The 18,273-nt window shown below is 43.6% G+C and overlaps 1 protein-coding gene and 1 long non-coding RNA gene across 6 annotated transcripts; one reads left to right on the top strand and one right to left on the bottom strand.

Annotated features, from left to right (window-relative positions):
- Positions 1 to 200: 200 nt before the first annotated feature.
- Positions 201 to 8,697, bottom strand: LOC309385963. Of its 2 annotated transcripts, XR_014174318.1 has the most exons (5): positions 8,544 to 8,697; positions 6,848 to 6,905; positions 3,149 to 3,201; positions 2,392 to 2,544; positions 201 to 494 (listed from the first exon to the last, which is right to left on the bottom strand). It is a non-coding gene; the product is annotated as an uncharacterized lncRNA (long non-coding RNA). The 2 variants fall into 2 exon arrangements; XR_014174319.1 differs by lacking the exon at positions 201 to 494 and having other exon boundaries at positions 680 to 2,544.
- A 445-nt stretch (positions 8,698 to 9,142) lies between these two features.
- On the top strand, positions 9,143 to 15,498 carry MYCN (MYCN proto-oncogene, bHLH transcription factor). Of its 4 annotated transcripts, none has more exons than XM_081940040.1 (3): positions 9,143 to 9,352; positions 11,081 to 11,990; positions 13,969 to 15,498. In XM_081940040.1, exons 2-3 carry the CDS (start codon positions 11,186 to 11,188, stop codon positions 14,568 to 14,570), a joined length of 1,407 nt encoding a protein of 468 aa, XP_081796166.1. In that variant the 5' UTR covers positions 9,143 to 9,352; positions 11,081 to 11,185; the 3' UTR covers positions 14,571 to 15,498. The 4 variants fall into 4 exon arrangements, with proteins under 4 accessions (XP_081796166.1, XP_081796168.1, XP_081796167.1 ...); XM_081940042.1 differs by lacking the exon at positions 9,143 to 9,352 and adding an exon at positions 9,656 to 10,144; XM_081940041.1 differs by lacking the exon at positions 9,143 to 9,352 and adding an exon at positions 10,202 to 10,892.
- The last annotated feature ends 2,775 nt before the right edge of the window (positions 15,499 to 18,273 follow it).

The following is an 18,273-nucleotide window of genomic DNA, read 5'->3' as shown; positions in this document are numbered from 1 at the left end:
AACGTTGGAAAAACTTCTTAACAGAAGTAGCAGGTCAAGAAAGGAACCTTGTTACCCATAGAGATACCACTGTGACTGTCCTTAGGATTCTTCTTGACAACCATGGACAATTTAACTTGAATCTAGTACAATTAGCTATTTATCTGAAACGGTATAGGGTTTCCTGCCTAGGCAGGGGGTTGGACTAGAAGACCTCCAAGGTCCCTTCCAACTCTACTATTGTATTATATTGTAATTGCTGGTTTCAGCAAGAAAAAAATACAGCATGAATCTCCTTGGTCGATTCCAGTATGCCTTAAGTGAAGTGCTAGCTTTTCACAGGTAACACAAGAGCTTAATGTCTATAGAGATTCTCAGTTATCCAGGTCATAATTGCTCCAACAGTGCTTTTCCAAAAGGCAACTGGATTGTTTCTCCTTGAAGAAATTTCACTTCACATCCAAGAAGCTTCTTCAATTCTGAACCGATTGCAAGTTTGTCCATCTGTATCAAAACTGAACATAAAATAAAACGGGAAGAATTTGTTGGTACCTTCCCATCTGAATTCTGAACAATGTGGATCATGGCTGAATTACTGGGGACAGAAGCTATCTGTGGGTATTAACTGTAGAGATATTAATCCCATATTCAAGAATGATAGGCACAAATGAATTTGTTCGATACATTCTGAAATTCAGGGTAATTTATATGAGTTCAAAATTATACTTAAAAATACATATAAGAATTACAAAAGTATATGCTTAAAACGGTAGCATCCAAACCGACCAGCTGTCTCTATATAAACTATATGGTGCAACTATCCTGGCATTATCTCCGCTATAAAAAAATAAAGTATAACACAAATATCTTATGCATTCCACATACATTACTAATTATGTACACATACTTAACCCCTTATCAACGTTACATTTACATAATATAATACATATATTACATCTTCTTTCAATCCTTGTTCTTTTACGTTCCAACTTCTATTCCTCAAATCCAACCATTGGTAAAATCTATTCCAAATCTCATAGTATTCTGTCTCTCCTTTGTTTTTTAATTCCAGCGTTAGTCTATCACAGGGATGACTAACCTTTTTTGCCATTGCGTGCAGGGGGGGGTCATGCGCTGGGGTGCCCACACTCATAATTTTGTGTGTGTGACCCGCCCTGCGCGCATGCGTGTGTGTGTGCCCCGACCTCCCCCTGCTTTTGGCATGTGATGGACCCATTTTTCATCCTCCCCAGGCTCGAGGCTTTCTAGGAGCCTGGGGTGGGCAAAAATGGCATCCCCCCCCCCCCCCAGGCTTCAGGAGGCTTCCCTGAAATGAAGCCAAAGTGAAGGCCAAAGTCAGCTGGTGCAGCTGACAGGGCAACGCCTTGCGTGCCCTAACAAATTGCTCTGCATGCCACCTGTGGCATGCATGCCATAGGTTCGCCATCATGGGTCTATCACATTGTACACAGTCTAATATTTTATTTATTATTTCCCTTTCTAGAGGTATGTTCTCACTAATATTTTATATATTCAATATACCAAATTAAGATAAAGCTTGGGAATTCCATATTAGTCACACTGAATTATAAAAAAGGATTATTATCAGGCCATCTGGGAAATGAGCCTCATCAAGCTTCTTGGCTTTCACCACTTGCACCTAACCTCAGCAAAGACACACATTTTGTGCCCCACCCTGTGGGTTGATTTTATGACATTCCCAACCCATGAAGACAGGCTTAAATTGTCCTTATCTGCACCACTGTTAACACGGTATTTTCCCCCTTAAGCCAACAGCATCCAGTGACAGCTGCAGGTATGTAAAATCCATGCCAACTCGTAATCCACCGAGTGCAAAAAGCAGATGCCAAGATAAGCCTATGCAGATGAAGGGGGCCAAGCTAGGCAGATAGGAAAAAGATTTGATTCCCAAATCAAAGATTTGATTTAAACTCTTATGGATTTCTTTTTACTCTCATCCCAATTATGTTGCTGATATCTTTACTTCATCCTTGTAGTTGTATCTGAATGGATATTTATTGCTCTGGGAAATAGTAAAGTGCCATAAAAAAAGTTAAGGATTGTACAGGTAGTCCTCAACTTACAACAGAACCTTTAGTGACTGTTCAAAGTTACAACAGCACTGAAAAGTGACTTATGATCTTTTTTACACTTACGACTGTTGCAGCATCTCTACAGTCAAGGGATCAAAATTCTGACGCTTGGTAACTGACGGATATTTATGACAGTTGCAGTGTCCTGGGGGTAATGCGATGTCCTTTTGTAACCTTCTGACAAGCAAAGTCCATGGTGAAGCCTGCTTCACTTAACAACCACATTACTAAGTTAACATCTGCAGTGATTCACTTAACAATGGTGGCAAGCAAGGTCGTAAAATGGGGCAAAACTCACTTAACGAATGTCTCTCTTTGCAACACGAAATGTTTGGTTCCATTGTGGTCATAGGTCACGGTGGGCAGACCGTTAGGATACATCTATCCTCATCTTTTAAATCCCAACAGCATGGTGTTCTTCCAGATGCTTCATCTTGTGACTTACTAAGTGCTGCCAGAAAAATGTGACAATCTCAATACACTAATTCTCAAACTTTGCTTCCAGACTTTTAATACCCTGTTTCCCTGAAAATAAGACCTTCCTCGATAATAAGCCCAATTGGGCTTTTGAGCGCATGGGCTAAAATAAGCCCTCCCCAAAAATATTGCAACACAGCAGCAGCCATGAGGTGACCATGCTTGCCGCCTCCTGCGCCTCAAAAATAATAAGACACCCCCCCCCCCCCGAAAATAAGGCCAAGCGCATTTTTCAGGGGTCAAAAGAAAATAAGACCCTGTCTTGTTTTGGGGAAAACACGGTAGTCTTTGTTTCGTGTCATGGTGAAACCACAGTGGCATTCTGGGAATATATTACAATACCAGAAGACCATAGAGCAAAGAAACATTCTCATAAAAAGCTGGATTAAAAAAAAACATGTTTTTAATCAGGACATACATTTTTCAACTGGCTTTGTACCTTTTCTGTGTTTTGGAGGAAACCAAAACATGGAATCAATTACTACGATTGCACCATCATTTTCACAACATTACCTTAAAAATTCCTAATTAAGAGAGAAATCTTGTGTGTGAAACTAAGACAAAAACGGAAGACTTACGCATTTCCTTTCTAATTCAAAGAGCAAATGTGGCAGTTTGAAGTTGCAGATGCCTGCAAATGAAAGAAACTTTGAATGCATTTAAAATTGAAGCTTTTGACTTCCAGGCAAAGAAGAGACCAATCATGAGGAAGAAATGTAAAAAAACACATTTGACTGCTTCTCCCATTTTAAAGGCAAATACACAGAACAGTAGTCAATCACACCATCAGCCTACACACATGATGGTCTTGCAATGTGTGCAGTTTAACACAAAGCTACATGCACCTGTCAAGTCTCTCACCATGGAAGCCAGATTTTCTGCATGAATAACAAGGAAAGGAAATATGTACTGGTGACAATAGTCTGTTCTCAGATTTAAAAGCTGAGGGGGAAAAAGGCTAAAAAGAAGTTGCTGGACCCAAGTCTCTGTCCAGCCTGTTAATTATTCTGAGACAATATCTAGAAATGATTTTTTTAAAAAAGAACAGCTATTAATATTGTGTGTGTGTGTGTGTGTTGTATTTGTGCTGATAAATAAATAAAGGGAGACTAGTATAGATCTATTTCAAGCTATTTAGCTCTCATCAGCTAGCCATACCCTTACTGGGATTCGAACCAGGGCTGTATTACATATTAGGCAGATATATTAGCCACTAAGCCACAGGCTCTCCTCCTTACCCTATAAGACAATCTCAACCTTACACGGGAAAAGACCCGAATACAACAAAACCATATATATATGCTGGTTTTGTTGTATTCGGGTCTTTTCCCGTGTAAGGTTGAGATTGTCTTTGCAACGTTTCGGCAGGATCACACCTGCCATCTTCAAGCTGTGGGCTTAAAATGGGAACGGAGCTGCCGTCTTTCTGTAAGTCTTGGTGGGAGGGGATGGGGTGGTGGCTTTGTTTCAGTAAGTGGAATGATTGGTTGTGTGGTTGTATCATGATTGGTAGATTGGTGCTGATTGGTGCAGGTTGTGTGTGCATTGTTGTTTTGTATTTTAACGGCTTGGGTGGTGGGTGGTGTTCGTTTGTTGGCTAGGGCTGGTTTCCAGATGTTTGGTAGGCGGGAGGTATCATCACGTTTGTTCATGCTGTGGGGGTGTTTCTCTATTTCGATGGCTTCCATGATTATTCTCTTGTGGAGGTGTTCTGTTTTGGAGATTAACCTGGCTCCTTCAAAGTTGATTTCGTGTCCTGTAGCTTTAAGGTGCTGGAAAAGGGAAGAAGTTTTTTCTTTTTTTCTTACTGCATTTTTGTGTTCTGTGATGCGTGCATTTATTCTCCTGTTTGTTTGCCCTATGTATATTGCTGGGCAGATTTTGCATGGTATTTCGTAGACTCCTTGGTTTTCTAGCTGGATTTTGTCTTTGGGGTTTCTTAAGATGTTGGCTATTTTTTGGTCAGTGGTGAAGGCTGTCCTGATATTGTGCTTGTGGAGAATTTTGCTGATTTTATCTGTGGTGCCTTTGATGTAAGGGAGGAGGGCGATGCCATTTTCCTGTTCTGTATCTTGTTTTTTGGGGGGAGTCTCCTTTTGGATTAGGTTGGTGATTGTTTTTCTTTGGAATCCATTGGAGATTAATACATTTGTGAGTTTGTGTAATTCAGTTTTCAGGTGGTCTTTGTCGGCTAGGCGTTTGGTTCTGGAGATGAGGGTCTTGGCTACAGAGTTGATCTGTGCAGGGTGGTGATGGGATTGTGCATTTAAGTAGCGGTTGGTGTGTGTTTTTTTCTGGTAGATGGTGTGTCCTAGGGAGCCATTGGGTTTTTTGTAGATTAGGACATCCAGAAAGGGAAGTTGGTTGTTTGCTTCTATTTCCATGGTGAATTGTATTTTGGGGTGTAGGTTGTTGAGATGTGTGAGGAAGTTGTCCAGTTTTTCTTTTCCATGTGGCCAAATCACGAAAGTGTCATCAACATATCTAAGCCAGAGTTTGGGTTTGTGTTCAGATTTGTCTAAGGCATTGGTTTCAAAATGTTCCATGTATAAGTTTGCAATGACAGGAGAGAGGGGTGATCCCATGGGTGCTCCTTCTATCTGTTTGAATCTTTGTCCATTATGGATGAAGTATGTTTTGGTTAGGCAGTGGTTGGTCAGGTCTAGGATGTGTTTAGGGGGGTTGTGTTTTTTCTGGATGGCTGTCAAGGCTTCTTTTATGGGCACTTGGGTGAAGAGGGATATGACATTGAAACTCACAAGTAGGTCACTGGGTTGTAAGTTTTGTTTCTTTATTGTTTCTATGAAGTGGAGTGAGTTTTGTACGTTTGAGGTGATGGATTCTGCGTAGGGTTGGAGTTGTTTGGCGAGGAATTTGGCAAGGTTCTGTAGAGGTGAGCCTATGGAGCTGACTATGGGTCTGAGTGGTGTTCCTTCTTTGTGTATCTTGGGGAGTCCATAGAGTTTGGGGCATCTGGAAGATTTCTCTCTGGGGATGATTCTTTGCTGGATCTCTTCACTGATGGCAGAGGCTTTTATTTTGGATTTGGTGGTTTTTTCCAGGTAGGTGGTGGGGTCTGTGTTTATAGGTTTGTAAGCAGGGTCTTGGAGTATAGAATCCATCACCTCAAACGTACAAAACTCACTCCACTTACATCAAAGGCACCACAGATAAAATCAGCAAAATTCTCCACAAGCACAATATCAGGACAGCCTTCACCACTGACCAAAAAACAGCCAACATCTTAAGAAACCCCAAAGACAAAATCCAGCTAGAAAACCAAGGAGTCTACGAAATACCATGCAAAATCTGCCCAGCAATATACATAGGGCAAACAAACAGGAGAATAAATGCACGCATCACAGAACACAAAAATGCAGTAAGAAAAAAAGAAAAAACTTCTTCCCTTTTCCAGCACCTTAAAGCTACAGGACACGAAATCAACTTTGAAGGAGCCAGGTTAATCTCCAAAACAGAATACCTCCACAAGAGAATAATCATGGAAGCCATCGAAATAGAGAAACACCCCCACAGCATGAACAAACGTGATGATACCTCCCGCCTACCAAACATCTGGAAACCAGCCCTAGCCAACAAACGAACACCACCCACCACCCAAGCCGTTAAAATACAAAACAACAATGCACACACAACCTGCACCAATCAGCACCAATCTACCAATCATGATACAACCACACAACCAATCATTCCACTTACTGAAACAAAGCCACCACCCCATCCCCTCCCACCAAGACTTACAGAAAGACGGCAGCTCCGTTCCCATTTTAAGCCCACAGCTTGAAGATGGCAGGTGTGATCCTGCCGAAACGTTGCAAAGACAATCTCAACCTTACACGGGAAAAGACCCGAATACAACAAAACCAGCATACCTACACCCGTGAAAATCTACGAAAATATATATATATATATATATATATATATATATATATATATATATATATATATATATATATATATATATATATATATATATATATATATATATATATATATATATATATATATATTTGTGCTGATACATACATACACACACACACAGAGAGAGAGAGAGAGAGAGAGAGAGAGAGAGAGAGAGAGAGAGAGATCAAGAAAATACAAAATTTAAAAACCAAAAGCCATTAACAAAATGAAGTAAAAAGTATCAAATAATGGTAAAATTATAAATGAATATAAAATAAAAGCTCAAGTCTCAAAACAAGAAGTTAAACTTTGGCTGCCCAAATTTCCCAGTCACTTTATATGAGGCCAGTTTATACCTTGAAAGTGCACGCACATCATCCAGGGCTTTAAATCAGGAGCACCAGTGTCCTTCAACTACAGCAGAAGCGAGAAATGACATTTTATTAGCTTCCAACACATTGGTAGATTTCTTAGCTGTAAAGTACTCCATTCGGGATCACGATCGCCCTATAGCAACTCCAGCTGTTTCAATGTAAAACAACTGGATTGAGTAGTGCTGTTAGCTAACAGAAGTGTTTTTGCTCAAGCAGTTCGAATAGCAGGTATAGATTTGTTTGGTGTCAAAATTAATGGCAATATTTTGTTTTAAACTGCGGAGGACGTCCTTTATCCATGGCTTTCGATTCCTTGAGGTCTGGTGCTGTACATAGGATTTTTTTTTTAAAGTACTCTCATGGATGTGGCCCTCTTATAAAAACTCCACTCTTTCACTCTGCTGTTTTAAACGCCAAACTGAGCTGCCTTAAATCTGCAACTCTTGCTTTACGCAGATCAATTCTAAAGACCAACTCTAAGTTTTTCCACAATGTTTACTCCCAAGGAAATGTCCACAGCCAGGGCTGCAGACCAGAGATGGTATTCCACAGGTTCTGACCAGTTCTGGAGAACTGGTAGAGGAAATTTTGAGTCGTTCGGAGAACATAATACTGGCTACACCCCATCTATTCTCTGCCTCCCGAGTCCCAGCTGATCTGGAGGGAATGGAGATTTTACAGTATCCTTCCCCTGCCACACCCACAGAACAGGTAGTAAAAAAATTTGAATACCACCCCTGCCAAGCCACCAGAACTCCCAAGTGAAAGCAAGGATAGGCCCTTCCTCCAGCAAGGATGTAAAAGTTGCCCCGATTTATAATAATGGGGATAATTAAATGCCCTGAGAGGAATGATACATTTCGGGAAATCAAGTTGCTTTTAATTCAATTGGATTCGACCTGTCCACTTTTTCCTCCTGGCCTATGTATTATTATTGGAACTGCTCCCCCCCACACACACACACACTCAAGAGTTATTCAGATGCCCCCACCAAGGAGTTTTCTTGTGGCTTCATCAAGGCTTAGCAACTTTTTGACTCCCTCAAACCCATCTTTTAAAGTTTTTTTTCCCCTTTCGTTCTTTCTTTCTTTTCTTTTTTTTTTTGCGCACTCCTCTTTTGAACAGCGGGGCACAAGCGAACCCCTGGAACGTTTCAAGGAGGGGGGGGAGGAGGAAAATAGAGCGACCCACCCACCCACCGACCCGCGGCCGCCTTTATACTTAATCTATCTTCAGCCCCGGCTCCGTTCCTCCACCGGGGGTGGTGGAGGACATCCGCAAGGTGTCGCTTTTTTTTTTTTTTTTGCAGAGCAAAGCCGGGGCGCCGTGCAAGCGTTGTTTTCCAGACGGTAGCGGGGTGGGGGGAGCGCGCGCGCGTGTGTGTCTTACCAAGGATGTACACAACAGAGGAAGCTTATCTAATCGGGCTTATGAATCGGCAGCTCCCCTACACAAACATACACATGCACACACCTCACTCCCCGTCTGAGCCTTTCGGGCAGCCCGTTGGACGAAAGTGTCGCTTTGCGGGCGCAATTCTAGATCCGTTTACTCCTCGCACCCGGGACTCCCCAACTCTCTGTAATTAGGGTCCTTCTTCTGCCCTATCCCCGTCCATCTGGTCTTGCTTCCCTCCGCCTCCTCCTGTTTTTTTAAGATCAGCTAAAACATTTCAAACCTGAACGGGAAACCATTTAGGTAAATGAAGACGAGGCGGGGTGACCCGGGGATCGCTTTCCCCCTGCAGAAAGCCTCGGCTGCAACAGGAGGGGGGGCACTGTTTTTTGCAAGGGGGTTTCCCTCCCGGGGTATTCCGGAGCCAGGATCGGGGGCAAGGCAAGCGCCTCGGCGGTTGCCATTGCAGCAAACGGAGGGGAGGGGAGGGAGAAAGGGAGGCGGGGAGGGCAGCGGCTTCGCAAAGTGCGCGAACCCGCCCCGGATCAGCCGGTGGCATCGGGAGTAAACCCAGCGGGGAGTGCAACCGCGGCACTTTGCATTCCTCTTTTTTTTCCCTCCCTCTTCTTTTCTTTTTTCTTTTGCAAGCCTCTCCGTCTCCTTCCCAAGGAAAAAAAAGAGGCAGTAGCAAAAAAAAAAGGGGGGGGGTTGTGTGTGTTTTTGGCGCCAAATGCCTGGCACCTCCCCTGGCTCTAGTTCTATGGAAATCAGGGAGGTGGGGTTAAGTTTTTTTCGCTCGCTCACCCCCACCCCTTTCCCCCCCCTCCTCGGGTGTGTTAGGAATTTTTTTTCTTTTTAGTTAATAATATACAAGAGGTTCAAAGCCCCTTTAGTGACAGTCATCTGTCTGCAAGCGCAGGGGGAATGCAGAGGTTTTAAAACACTGGAGGGGGGGGAGGCGGCGGCGATTGGGCTGCTGGCGCTCTTTAAAGTCCTCGATTCGAGACGACCATCTGCATTAATTCAAGCCCCTTCTGCTCTTCCCCGCGGCCGCCCCTCCGCCTTGCAACCACCGTCGCCGCCAGCCGGGAGGTAAGACAAGGAGGATGCAACGTAACCTTTGGGGAAAGGAAGAAAATTTGGGGAGGGGGGCGTGGGAGAGAGAGAGAGAAAGAGGATCGGGGAGATCGGTGCCACCCTCGGAATAGGAAAGGAAGCATTGGCGATCCGCGTTTGCTTGGTTTTTTTTCATTCATCGGAAGCCAATGGAGTAACAGCCGCTTTCTCCCCGGTGTTGCGGTGGGCAGAACCTTTCTGCATCTGCCCAGATGTTTGCGCGGCTTCTCCTCGCCTCCTCTCTGCTTTCCACACACACCCACACACATTGTCCCCGCGCCCCAATGTCTTGCTAGCCAATTCATACGGCTTTTGAACGGGAGAGTAAGACTACCGTACAATAGTGAGAGGGATGGGGGGCGGGGCAGGCGAGCGACCGAGAGCAGCTGGGATTGCGGCTGCTGTTCGGAGAAGATTTTTGCGCGCGCGCGCGCGTTTGTGTGGATCCGCGCGCGCGTTTTCTCCATGGGGTGAAAAAAGAGAAAGCGCTTGTTTTGTTGTTGTGGCTTCTGAGTAATTTCTGAGCAACGGTTGTGAACCTGGCGGGCCCGTACAATGCCCCAAGCTGGCTTCTTTCATTCATCGCCCTCCCGGTTTTTGTCTTGCGTGCCACCATCCCCTCCGTTTGTCGTCTTCTTTGGCGCGGCTGGCGCGGAGCAAAAGTTGCCCAGCCTTATTTCAGACTTCGAGGCTTTGTAACGACGAGGTTACCTAGGCGCGAATCCTGAGGAGGAAGATGGGAGGCGAGGTGGTGGCCGGCCGGCTGTAGTAGTGTGTCTTTTAAGTACGGCTTTGGGGCTTTCGGGACTGGGAACAATGGGATAGGAGGGGGAAATCGCCAGCCTTTCTTTTTTTCTTTCCTCCTTTTGATAAAAGTAACCTGTGTGTGTAAAAGGGACGCCCCCTTTTCTTTTTCATCCCGGGGGCATCTTTTCTTCTCCCCCCCCTCCCCGCTTCCGCGTGTAATTTTGTGCTGTTTTGCACGTGAAAAAAATATAATAATCTTCCCAGTTCTCTTATAAAAGGTGTTGGTGTTTTTGTTTTTACCCGGGTCCGGGTGGAGTGGCGCGGTGCGCGTGTGTGAATTTCCTTCTGTTGCATAATGCTGCTTGGCTGGGTGACTTCCTTTCCTTCCCGCCCCCCGCCCCTCTTTCTCCCCCCCCCCCCCGCTTTTCCTCCTCTATCTCTGCGTGTGTGGGTTTCTGGAAGCGCTCTGGCGAATGAATGGAATGGCAATTTGCAAAGTAGCCCTGAGCGCCTCTCTCCCCCTCCCTGGTTTTTTTTTTAAACATCCGCCGCCGTCCTCCTTTTCCCTCTCCTGCATAGACTACGGATGACAAAAGGAGGAAGAAACTTCCTCTTACTTTGCTTGGAAGAAGCCAGCGGGCTTTTTTTTCTCTGCGGGGCAAATGCTGGAGGAATATTTTGGGAAGCCCTCTTGAAGACGGGGGAGTGGAGGCTTCTGCCCTTTCAAGGGTCCTTGTTCAGATTTTTCTCCGCATTTTCTTTCTTGGAAGTGAGTAAGTAAGCAAGCAGTAGGATGTGGGTAGTGTTTCTTTCTGTGGGCTTCAGACTTTTTCATTGAAAGGTTGATGGGGGAAAGAAAAGAAGCTTATCGTGATGGATCTACATGGAGTAGGTGTCACCTTCCTGCCTTTTAAATCTAATTTGTATTTCCCCCCCCTCCTTCCCGCTTAATTTCAGGTTCTGCTAGGAAGGAGTGTCTTTTCTCACCCGGTGGGAAACAAACATTTCTCTCTTCGGTTGTAATATCCTAATTCAAGATCCCGACTGAAGTGACCTGCGGAGATGCCAGGGATGGTCAGTAAAAATTCCGATCTCGAATTCGACTCTTTGCAGCCCTGCTTCTACCCGGATGAAGATGATTTTTATTTATGCGGTCCTGACTCTGCTCCTCCGGGGGAGGATATCTGGAAAAAGTTTGAGCTGCTGCCAACGCCCCCTCTGTCTCCCAGCCCGGCGGGTCTGCAGGAGAACCCCCCGGGAGGAGCCCCCGTGACCTGGGGGGGAACGGCTCTAGGGGGATACCGAACCAGCGATCCTCTGGACTGGGCATCCGAGTTGCTGCTGCTGCCCCCCGAAGCTGACCTGTGGGGCAGTGGCGATGGAGGAGACTCCTTCGAAATGGGTTTGGGAGAAAGCAGCAACCTCAACGCCATCATTATTCAGGACTGTATGTGGAGTGGCTTCGGGACCAGTGATAAGCTGGAAAGGGCAGTCCCCGAGAAGGCACAGACTAAAGGAGGAACAGCTGGAGCGCCTGCCCCAGCTGGCTCTGCCATTCCCCCAGCTGCTCTCCCCTCCAAAACCAGCCCTGGAAACAATAGCGGCAGCCAAGCAGAGCTCAACAATTCCGTGTCGGAGTGTGTGGATCCAGCCGTGGTTTTCCCTTTCCCCGTTAAGAAGCGAGATCTCCCAGCCCCGGTCTCCTTGGGAGGAGGAGGAGTGGCAGGCGCCCGGGTGAGCGTGAACGGCAGCGGTGGCCTTTCTCAAGGGGTGGCCATCCCTGCATCCCGAAGCAGCCACCACCCAAGTATAACTAATGACAGCCGGGCCAACAACAGCTCGGGAGATGACACACTCAGTGATTCTGGTAAATAACCACATCCTTTGTTATGTGTGAGCGCTGGGGGGAGATTTCATGGGGACTCATAGACCAATACAATCATAGTATAATAGGTGGGATTTCAGTGGCACTTTGCATCTTTTCCAACAAAGGTGGCAGCAGGAAATTGGTGGCCTAAGAGATGTTGTCTCTCAGGGACCTTACGGAATATGGGGAGAACATGGTTCTTTTACTCTGCCATTTCTTTCTGTAGCCAGATTAAACTGAGCTTTCACTGCCCTACAAAAAAGTAATGGTGCAGTATCCACCGAAGAATATAAATTTTAGAGAACGCAGTGGCTTTGGGGTGAGTTTGACAACTGAGTCTAAAAGGAGAGAAGGAAGTTGGTGGCTGCTGTTTGCAGAGAGAATTATCCATTGCAGAACAGCAAATTTTATTAGATGCAGATTTAAAGGAGCAATGGGACAGATGTGGGCAAGGAAGGAAACTTCCGTTAACCGAGTAAGATGTTTCTGCAATTGTATGGGTTTAAAATGCTGGTAGGGTGAAACTGAGCCAACATTAATGAAGTAAGCCCTCCAGAACTGGGTAGAGGCAGAACACATAATGCAACTGCACAGATTTGATAAGGAAATGATGTAGATTATAGTCCAGTTGTGTTTTTGAAAATAGTCTAAAGTTCAAAACCAGCACAAGCCCTATAGACTTTTCATGAGTACCTTTCATTAGATTCCTCCTAGATGTGTTGCAAAACCTTGCCAGTAGATGGCAGTATGTTTTTCTCTCCCAGCTGAGTATGGGATTAAAAAAAGTTTACTTATGGGACTCACCCAGTATTTTTGTCCCTTACAAGACATTTGAATATTGTTGATGGATGAATGAAATCTATCTTAAAAGCTTACAGCAGTATGATGTTGAGCACCACGCAGCCGTTAACTGCATTTATTATTGTCCAAAATGGTACTTTTCTCGAGTATTGGACAAAACAGGCTTCTTTCAGCAAAAATGACTTCTGCTAGTCATTTAACTTTGAACTTTACAATTTAATAAGGTTTCGAAAGGAACACACTCTGTAAATTATTTGAGGCTTTAGCAGGCTTGGGGTGATTTTAGTGGAATAAAACATAGAATGCTGGCTTTAAAGTCAGCAAAATGCTTATAATCTCAGGGGGTGGAGTGGGAAGGAGAATCCAGTGTGACAATAAACAGTTTCTTGTCTGTAAATGAGAGGAGCCATATGACCATAATCATAAACTTGACGATCAGCCTCCTGTTTCAAAAGATTCACTGCCTCCTTCAAGTCTGAGGCTTGACAGCTTTCAGCAAGAAGGCTTCCTCCTAACAGCTGTCTTCTTGGCAATAAACCAGAACTTTGGCTTAAAGGGACCGAACAACTGGGACCACTCTGCATTTTCAGAGAGAACAATTGCTTAGTTTTCTAGCCCTTTTTTCAAAGAAATGGGAATGGGTCCCAGGAGATGTTTCATTTCTCTCCCCCCCTCCCCTGTGTGTGTGTGTGTGTGTGTGTGTGTGTGAGAGAGAGAGAGAGAGAGAGAGAGAGAGAGAGAGAGAGAATGAGTATGTGAATGAGAAGGCTTGTTAACCTTCTCATATAATATAATGAATGTAATATATCTGCCTTGTGAATCAATTTTGTCCATGCAGTTCAATTCAAAAGAACAATTCCATAAAAATCAGATTGAGGGTTTACTTTATGTTCTTTTTATCCTATAACCAGTTGGATTGTAATTTTATTTACTTATTGGCCTGAATATCTTCCCTATCTCCAACTATGTCTCCTTTACTGACAGCTTGACGGCATATATGCATGGGATCTGTGGCTTGGGCATGCAAATTGTATTCTGTATGCTCTTCTCCTGCCTGTCCTTCCTGCTTTAAAATTCGTAAGAGTTTATCCATTGGCCTTTGTTAATTAATGCAGAATGTCTTAAGTATGCTTCCCTGGAGTTCTAATGTCTTGACCTTTTGTCTTTCCAATAAAAGATGAAGACGAGGAAGAAGAAGAGGAGGAGGAGGAAATCGATGTGGTCACTGTGGAAAAGAGGCGCTCTTCCTCCTATAAGGCTATTACCACCCTGACCATTGCAATGCGTCCCAAGAACGGCACTGCCTTTGCCTCAGTGAGAACTCAGCCCAATGAAGTCATCTTAAAGCGCTGCGCCCCGATCCACCAGCAGCACAACTACGCTGCGCCTTCCCCTTATATCGAGAGGGAAGATGTGCCTCCGCCCAAAAAGCTAAAAAACGAAGCAGCGCCTCGTCCAGCAAAGCCAGTGACCCAACCAAAGCCCAAGAGCTCCAGCCCTCGCAATTCGGATTCAGAAGACAGCGAGCGCCGACGCAACCACAACATTTTGGAACGGCAGCGGCGTAACGACCTGAGGTCGAGCTTTCTGACATTAAGGGACCACGTGCCCGAACTGGTGAAAAACGAGAAGGCTGCCAAAGTGGTCATCTTGAAAAAAGCCACTGAGTATGTCCATTCCCTGCAGGCTGAGGAGCACAAGTTGTTGTTGGAAAAGGAAAAACTCCAAATCAGGCAACAGCAGTTGATAAAAAAATTAGAACATATGCAGACTTGCTAACGTGGGGGGTTGAAAACAAACAAACAAACACCTGACCTTTATATATTTGTCTGATCTGGACAGCTATTGCCACTTTGCACATTTTTGATTCCTTAAAGAGAGCTATGTTTTTTTGACGTTAAGAATGTTGGTTTTATTTTCAATCCCTTCTCTTGCGTAGATGACACCACCTTGTTATACCTGAAGAGGAGATCAGATGGGTATCCTTCTCTGGAGTTGAAGAGACTGCCAAACCATGGTGGAATGGCTTCGTGTGTTTCATCTTGGAACTGTCGGTTGTTCTTGCAATTTTGTGAGTGTTGGGACTTGCTTATGACATCCAGTTGAGTTGGAAACATTCATTCCATTTTAATGGTGCTTATGTTTTACAGGTGTTATGGGGCAAGACCATGTTATACCCAGGGGGAAGGGAACCACCTGTGTAAATACCATATACACGTTTGCCTTTTGTACACGTCTTGGGTTATGAGAGGTGACTTTTGCTACCAATATTAGACTGGAAGTTCATACCTAAGTACTGTAATACCTCAATGTTTGAGGAGCATGTTTTTGTATACAAATATATTGTTAATCTCTGTTATGTACTGTACTAATTCTTACACTGCCTGTATACTTTAGTATGATGCTGATACATAACTAAATTTGATACTTATATTTTCGTATGAAAATGGTTGTGGAAAGTTTTGAGTAGATATTACTTTATCACTTTTTTGGACTAAGAAAACTTTTGTAAAGAAATTTACTATATATGCCTTTTTTTCCTAGCCTGTTTCTTCCAGTTAATGTATTTGTTAATGTTTGTTGCATAGAACTGGGTAATTGCAAAGTTCTGTGTTTAATTTCTTCCAACGATGTACATTTAGTGCTGCATCTTTATAGCACTTTGAAATACCTCATGTTTATGAAAATAAATAGCAATTAAATGATATGCTACTTATTTCTGAAAATGTTTATGACGGAAGATTTCCTATATTATTTGTATTGCTTTATTTATGGAAAATAATACTTATATGAATGCAAAAGATGTTCCTTAAGGAAATTGATTGAATTCAATTTCTATCTGTCTATCTATCTATCTATCTATCTATGTATGTATCTACTTACCTACCCACCCATCATCTACCTATCTGTCATCGATCTATCATCTATCTGATTTTGACTTAGGTCCCAATATAAGAAATTGGCTTTGGCTTAATATACAAAGATGGGGGCGGGGTTGTAATTATTTGATTGGTCCCAATCATGTAAAGATCCAGCAATGGATTTTTTAAGGTGTTGTGCCCCAGAATTTATTATGCTCAAATGAATTCCAAGTTGACCTAGAGACGGCCAGGTGCTCTCTCACTTCAAGTTTATAAATATTAGTCTTGCTAAAGTAGTTCTCTGCATACATAACCAAAAAAGAAGTTGGGGACATCGCCCTGTGACACATCAGCCAGTGTGATAAGTCACTATGTTTCCAGGCAAGGCTCATTCCTTGGGAGTTCTGTTTCCCAAAAGATCCTCTGCCAGAATGCACGAACCTGTCATCTGAAGCAGCACATTTAAGCACCAGGAGCAAGCTTTTGCACTTGTTCAGCATACACCCTTACGGCACTTTCCCCCCCCCCCTATCACGGTCATAGCGCTGATATAACAACTACAACACAGCTGAATATTACAAGATCTGAGCTGAAAAGTCTCACTAGCCACTAGATGGCAACAGAGTTATGAGTTTGCAGGCTCTTTACTGCCATCTACTGGTCCTATACAGTTTCAGGAGCTGTACTGTAAAACTACAGTATACCTATGGCTGAAAGGACAGCGCTCTTCTTCCAACATCAACTAAACAAAAAGGTATCTAGCACTATTCTGTTGGCAGTTCCACAATCCTTCAAAAAGCTTTCCATGGTTCATTATCTGAAAGCTGCTAATCTTGGATAAGATTTACTCTCGCTCTCTTATTTTTTGGTATCTCAGATCGTGGATAATAGAAATTTGTCCCCATTCCAATGACTGAAACCATGCCTCATTCTTATAAATCCCATCCTTTCATAGAATGATAAGACTGGAAAGGAACTTGGAGGTCTTCTAGTCAACCCCCTTGCTCAAATCTTACACTATCCCAAAAAGTGAGCAACTACTCACTCTTTGAATTGGAATAATTTTAAGGAGCTGTGAAGCAAAGCACCTGTATCAAATAAACTATAGTTATTGTTATTCCTATTTGCCACACGTGAGGGGTGGTTGCATGTCTGGTTCTGGTTTTAAGGCATGTTAGGGTTTGTTCAACGAAGGTAACATAGCAAACTGGCTGACTTCAGACACACACTACTAAACCAAGACTTTGTAATCAGAGTTGGATCAGCTAGGGTGGATGACTTCACACATTACATTATCATCAAAATAAATCACATTATGTAAGACAACTTTCCCCAAATCGGCTGCCTTCAGGGTATGCAGATTTCAACCTCTAGAGACTTGGCCATGGCCACTTGCCAGAAAACTGAAGTTTGGGGTTGAGTCCGCACATCTGGAAGCCACCCAGGTTGAAAAAGTCTTGATTTAGTCTGCCTAGGTCAGTCATAGCGATGACATAGATTTTCCCCAGGAGGGAGCCCTTAAGATCTTGGAATCCCATCATTGCTGTAATTGAATCCACCCACCTTGCTGCCGGATGTCTTCGTTTTCTTTTCATTCTGGATAGTCCATACAAAATAGTTGGGATAGTTGAAAGGAGCACAAAGCGTTAGGTTTGGAGAAGCAGAGTTTCCTCACTGGTGGCAGGCTTTTTGTTGCTGTTGATTTGCTTTGCTTTGAGAAGGGTAGGATGTAGCCATCAAACTCGGAGAGAAGGTGGTTTGTCCTCTTAATATTGAGATACTGAGCTCTGGCTAAGTTGTACCAAAAGACCGATGGGAACAGTTTGGCATTTCTTAATGCCAAACTGTTATTCCTGGAACGGATGTAGATTTTGGACTATAGATGCTGGAACTTGGAATTTTGGACCAGAATCTTACTTGTCTGAAATTCTGTCCCATAGATATTTCAGACCATTTGTATCCAGATGAAAGAAAAAAAGAAAGCATGCTGAGCCTTTTGTTCTTCTACAACTACTAGATTACTTTATTGTCACTGCAGCCATCTCGTCCTCCTTTATTCATCCTCTTGTGGTTATCTCCTGTTTAACACCTAGTCTGTAAACCCTGAATAAGAGGAAATGTCGGGTTTCTTATTGAGCTTACAGGCCAATATAATTGTCTCTGATCCAAAAGAAATCTCTTCCCATCTGCTGTGGTGAATTGGAGCACCAGAAAGAAAGAGTGTTTTCTTTTCTCTGCAACACATCAGGTCAAAAGCAGTTATCCACCTTTCCTTTGGAAATGGGAAGATGCATCCTGTTCTAACCATTCAAACTTAACTCTACTGTTCTCCACTTTAGAACACAGTTTGTTGGTTGATTTGTTGCAATGAGTTTTATGTAGCTTCCTCTGCTTGTGAAGTATTCTGTGCCTGAACAGCAGAAGAGGCTTTAAATTTAGTGTAAATGCTTCCATTATTTCATAAGATCCGCAGTCTTTTTATCATCAGAATCAGCAATACATCCCAAATTAGACGTGTAAAACAAGATTTTTGATTGCTGGATGGTTTAACTATGGTTAGTCAAGCCTGATCCCCTATCTATAGCTTCACAAAGCTCCTCAACTCTGATCCAGTGGATTAC

Source organism: Natrix helvetica, assembly GCF_964273705.1.
Source record: "Natrix helvetica genome assembly, chromosome: 2".
Taxonomy (NCBI): Eukaryota; Metazoa; Chordata; class Lepidosauria; order Squamata; family Natricidae; genus Natrix; species Natrix helvetica.
The sequence above is the reverse complement of the archived record's forward strand: the minus strand, read 5'-3'. Positions and strand labels throughout refer to the sequence as shown.

Bases quoted from the DNA above. Each gene is read 5' to 3' on its own strand.
- MYCN (XM_081940040.1), top strand. From the start codon at position 11,186: ATGCCAGGGATGGTCAGTAAAAATTCCGATCTCGAATTCGACTCTTTG. The intron at 11,991-13,968 runs GTAAATAACCAC...TTCCAATAAAAG, and splicing joins TGACACACTCAGTGATTCTG to ATGAAGACGAGGAAGAAGAA.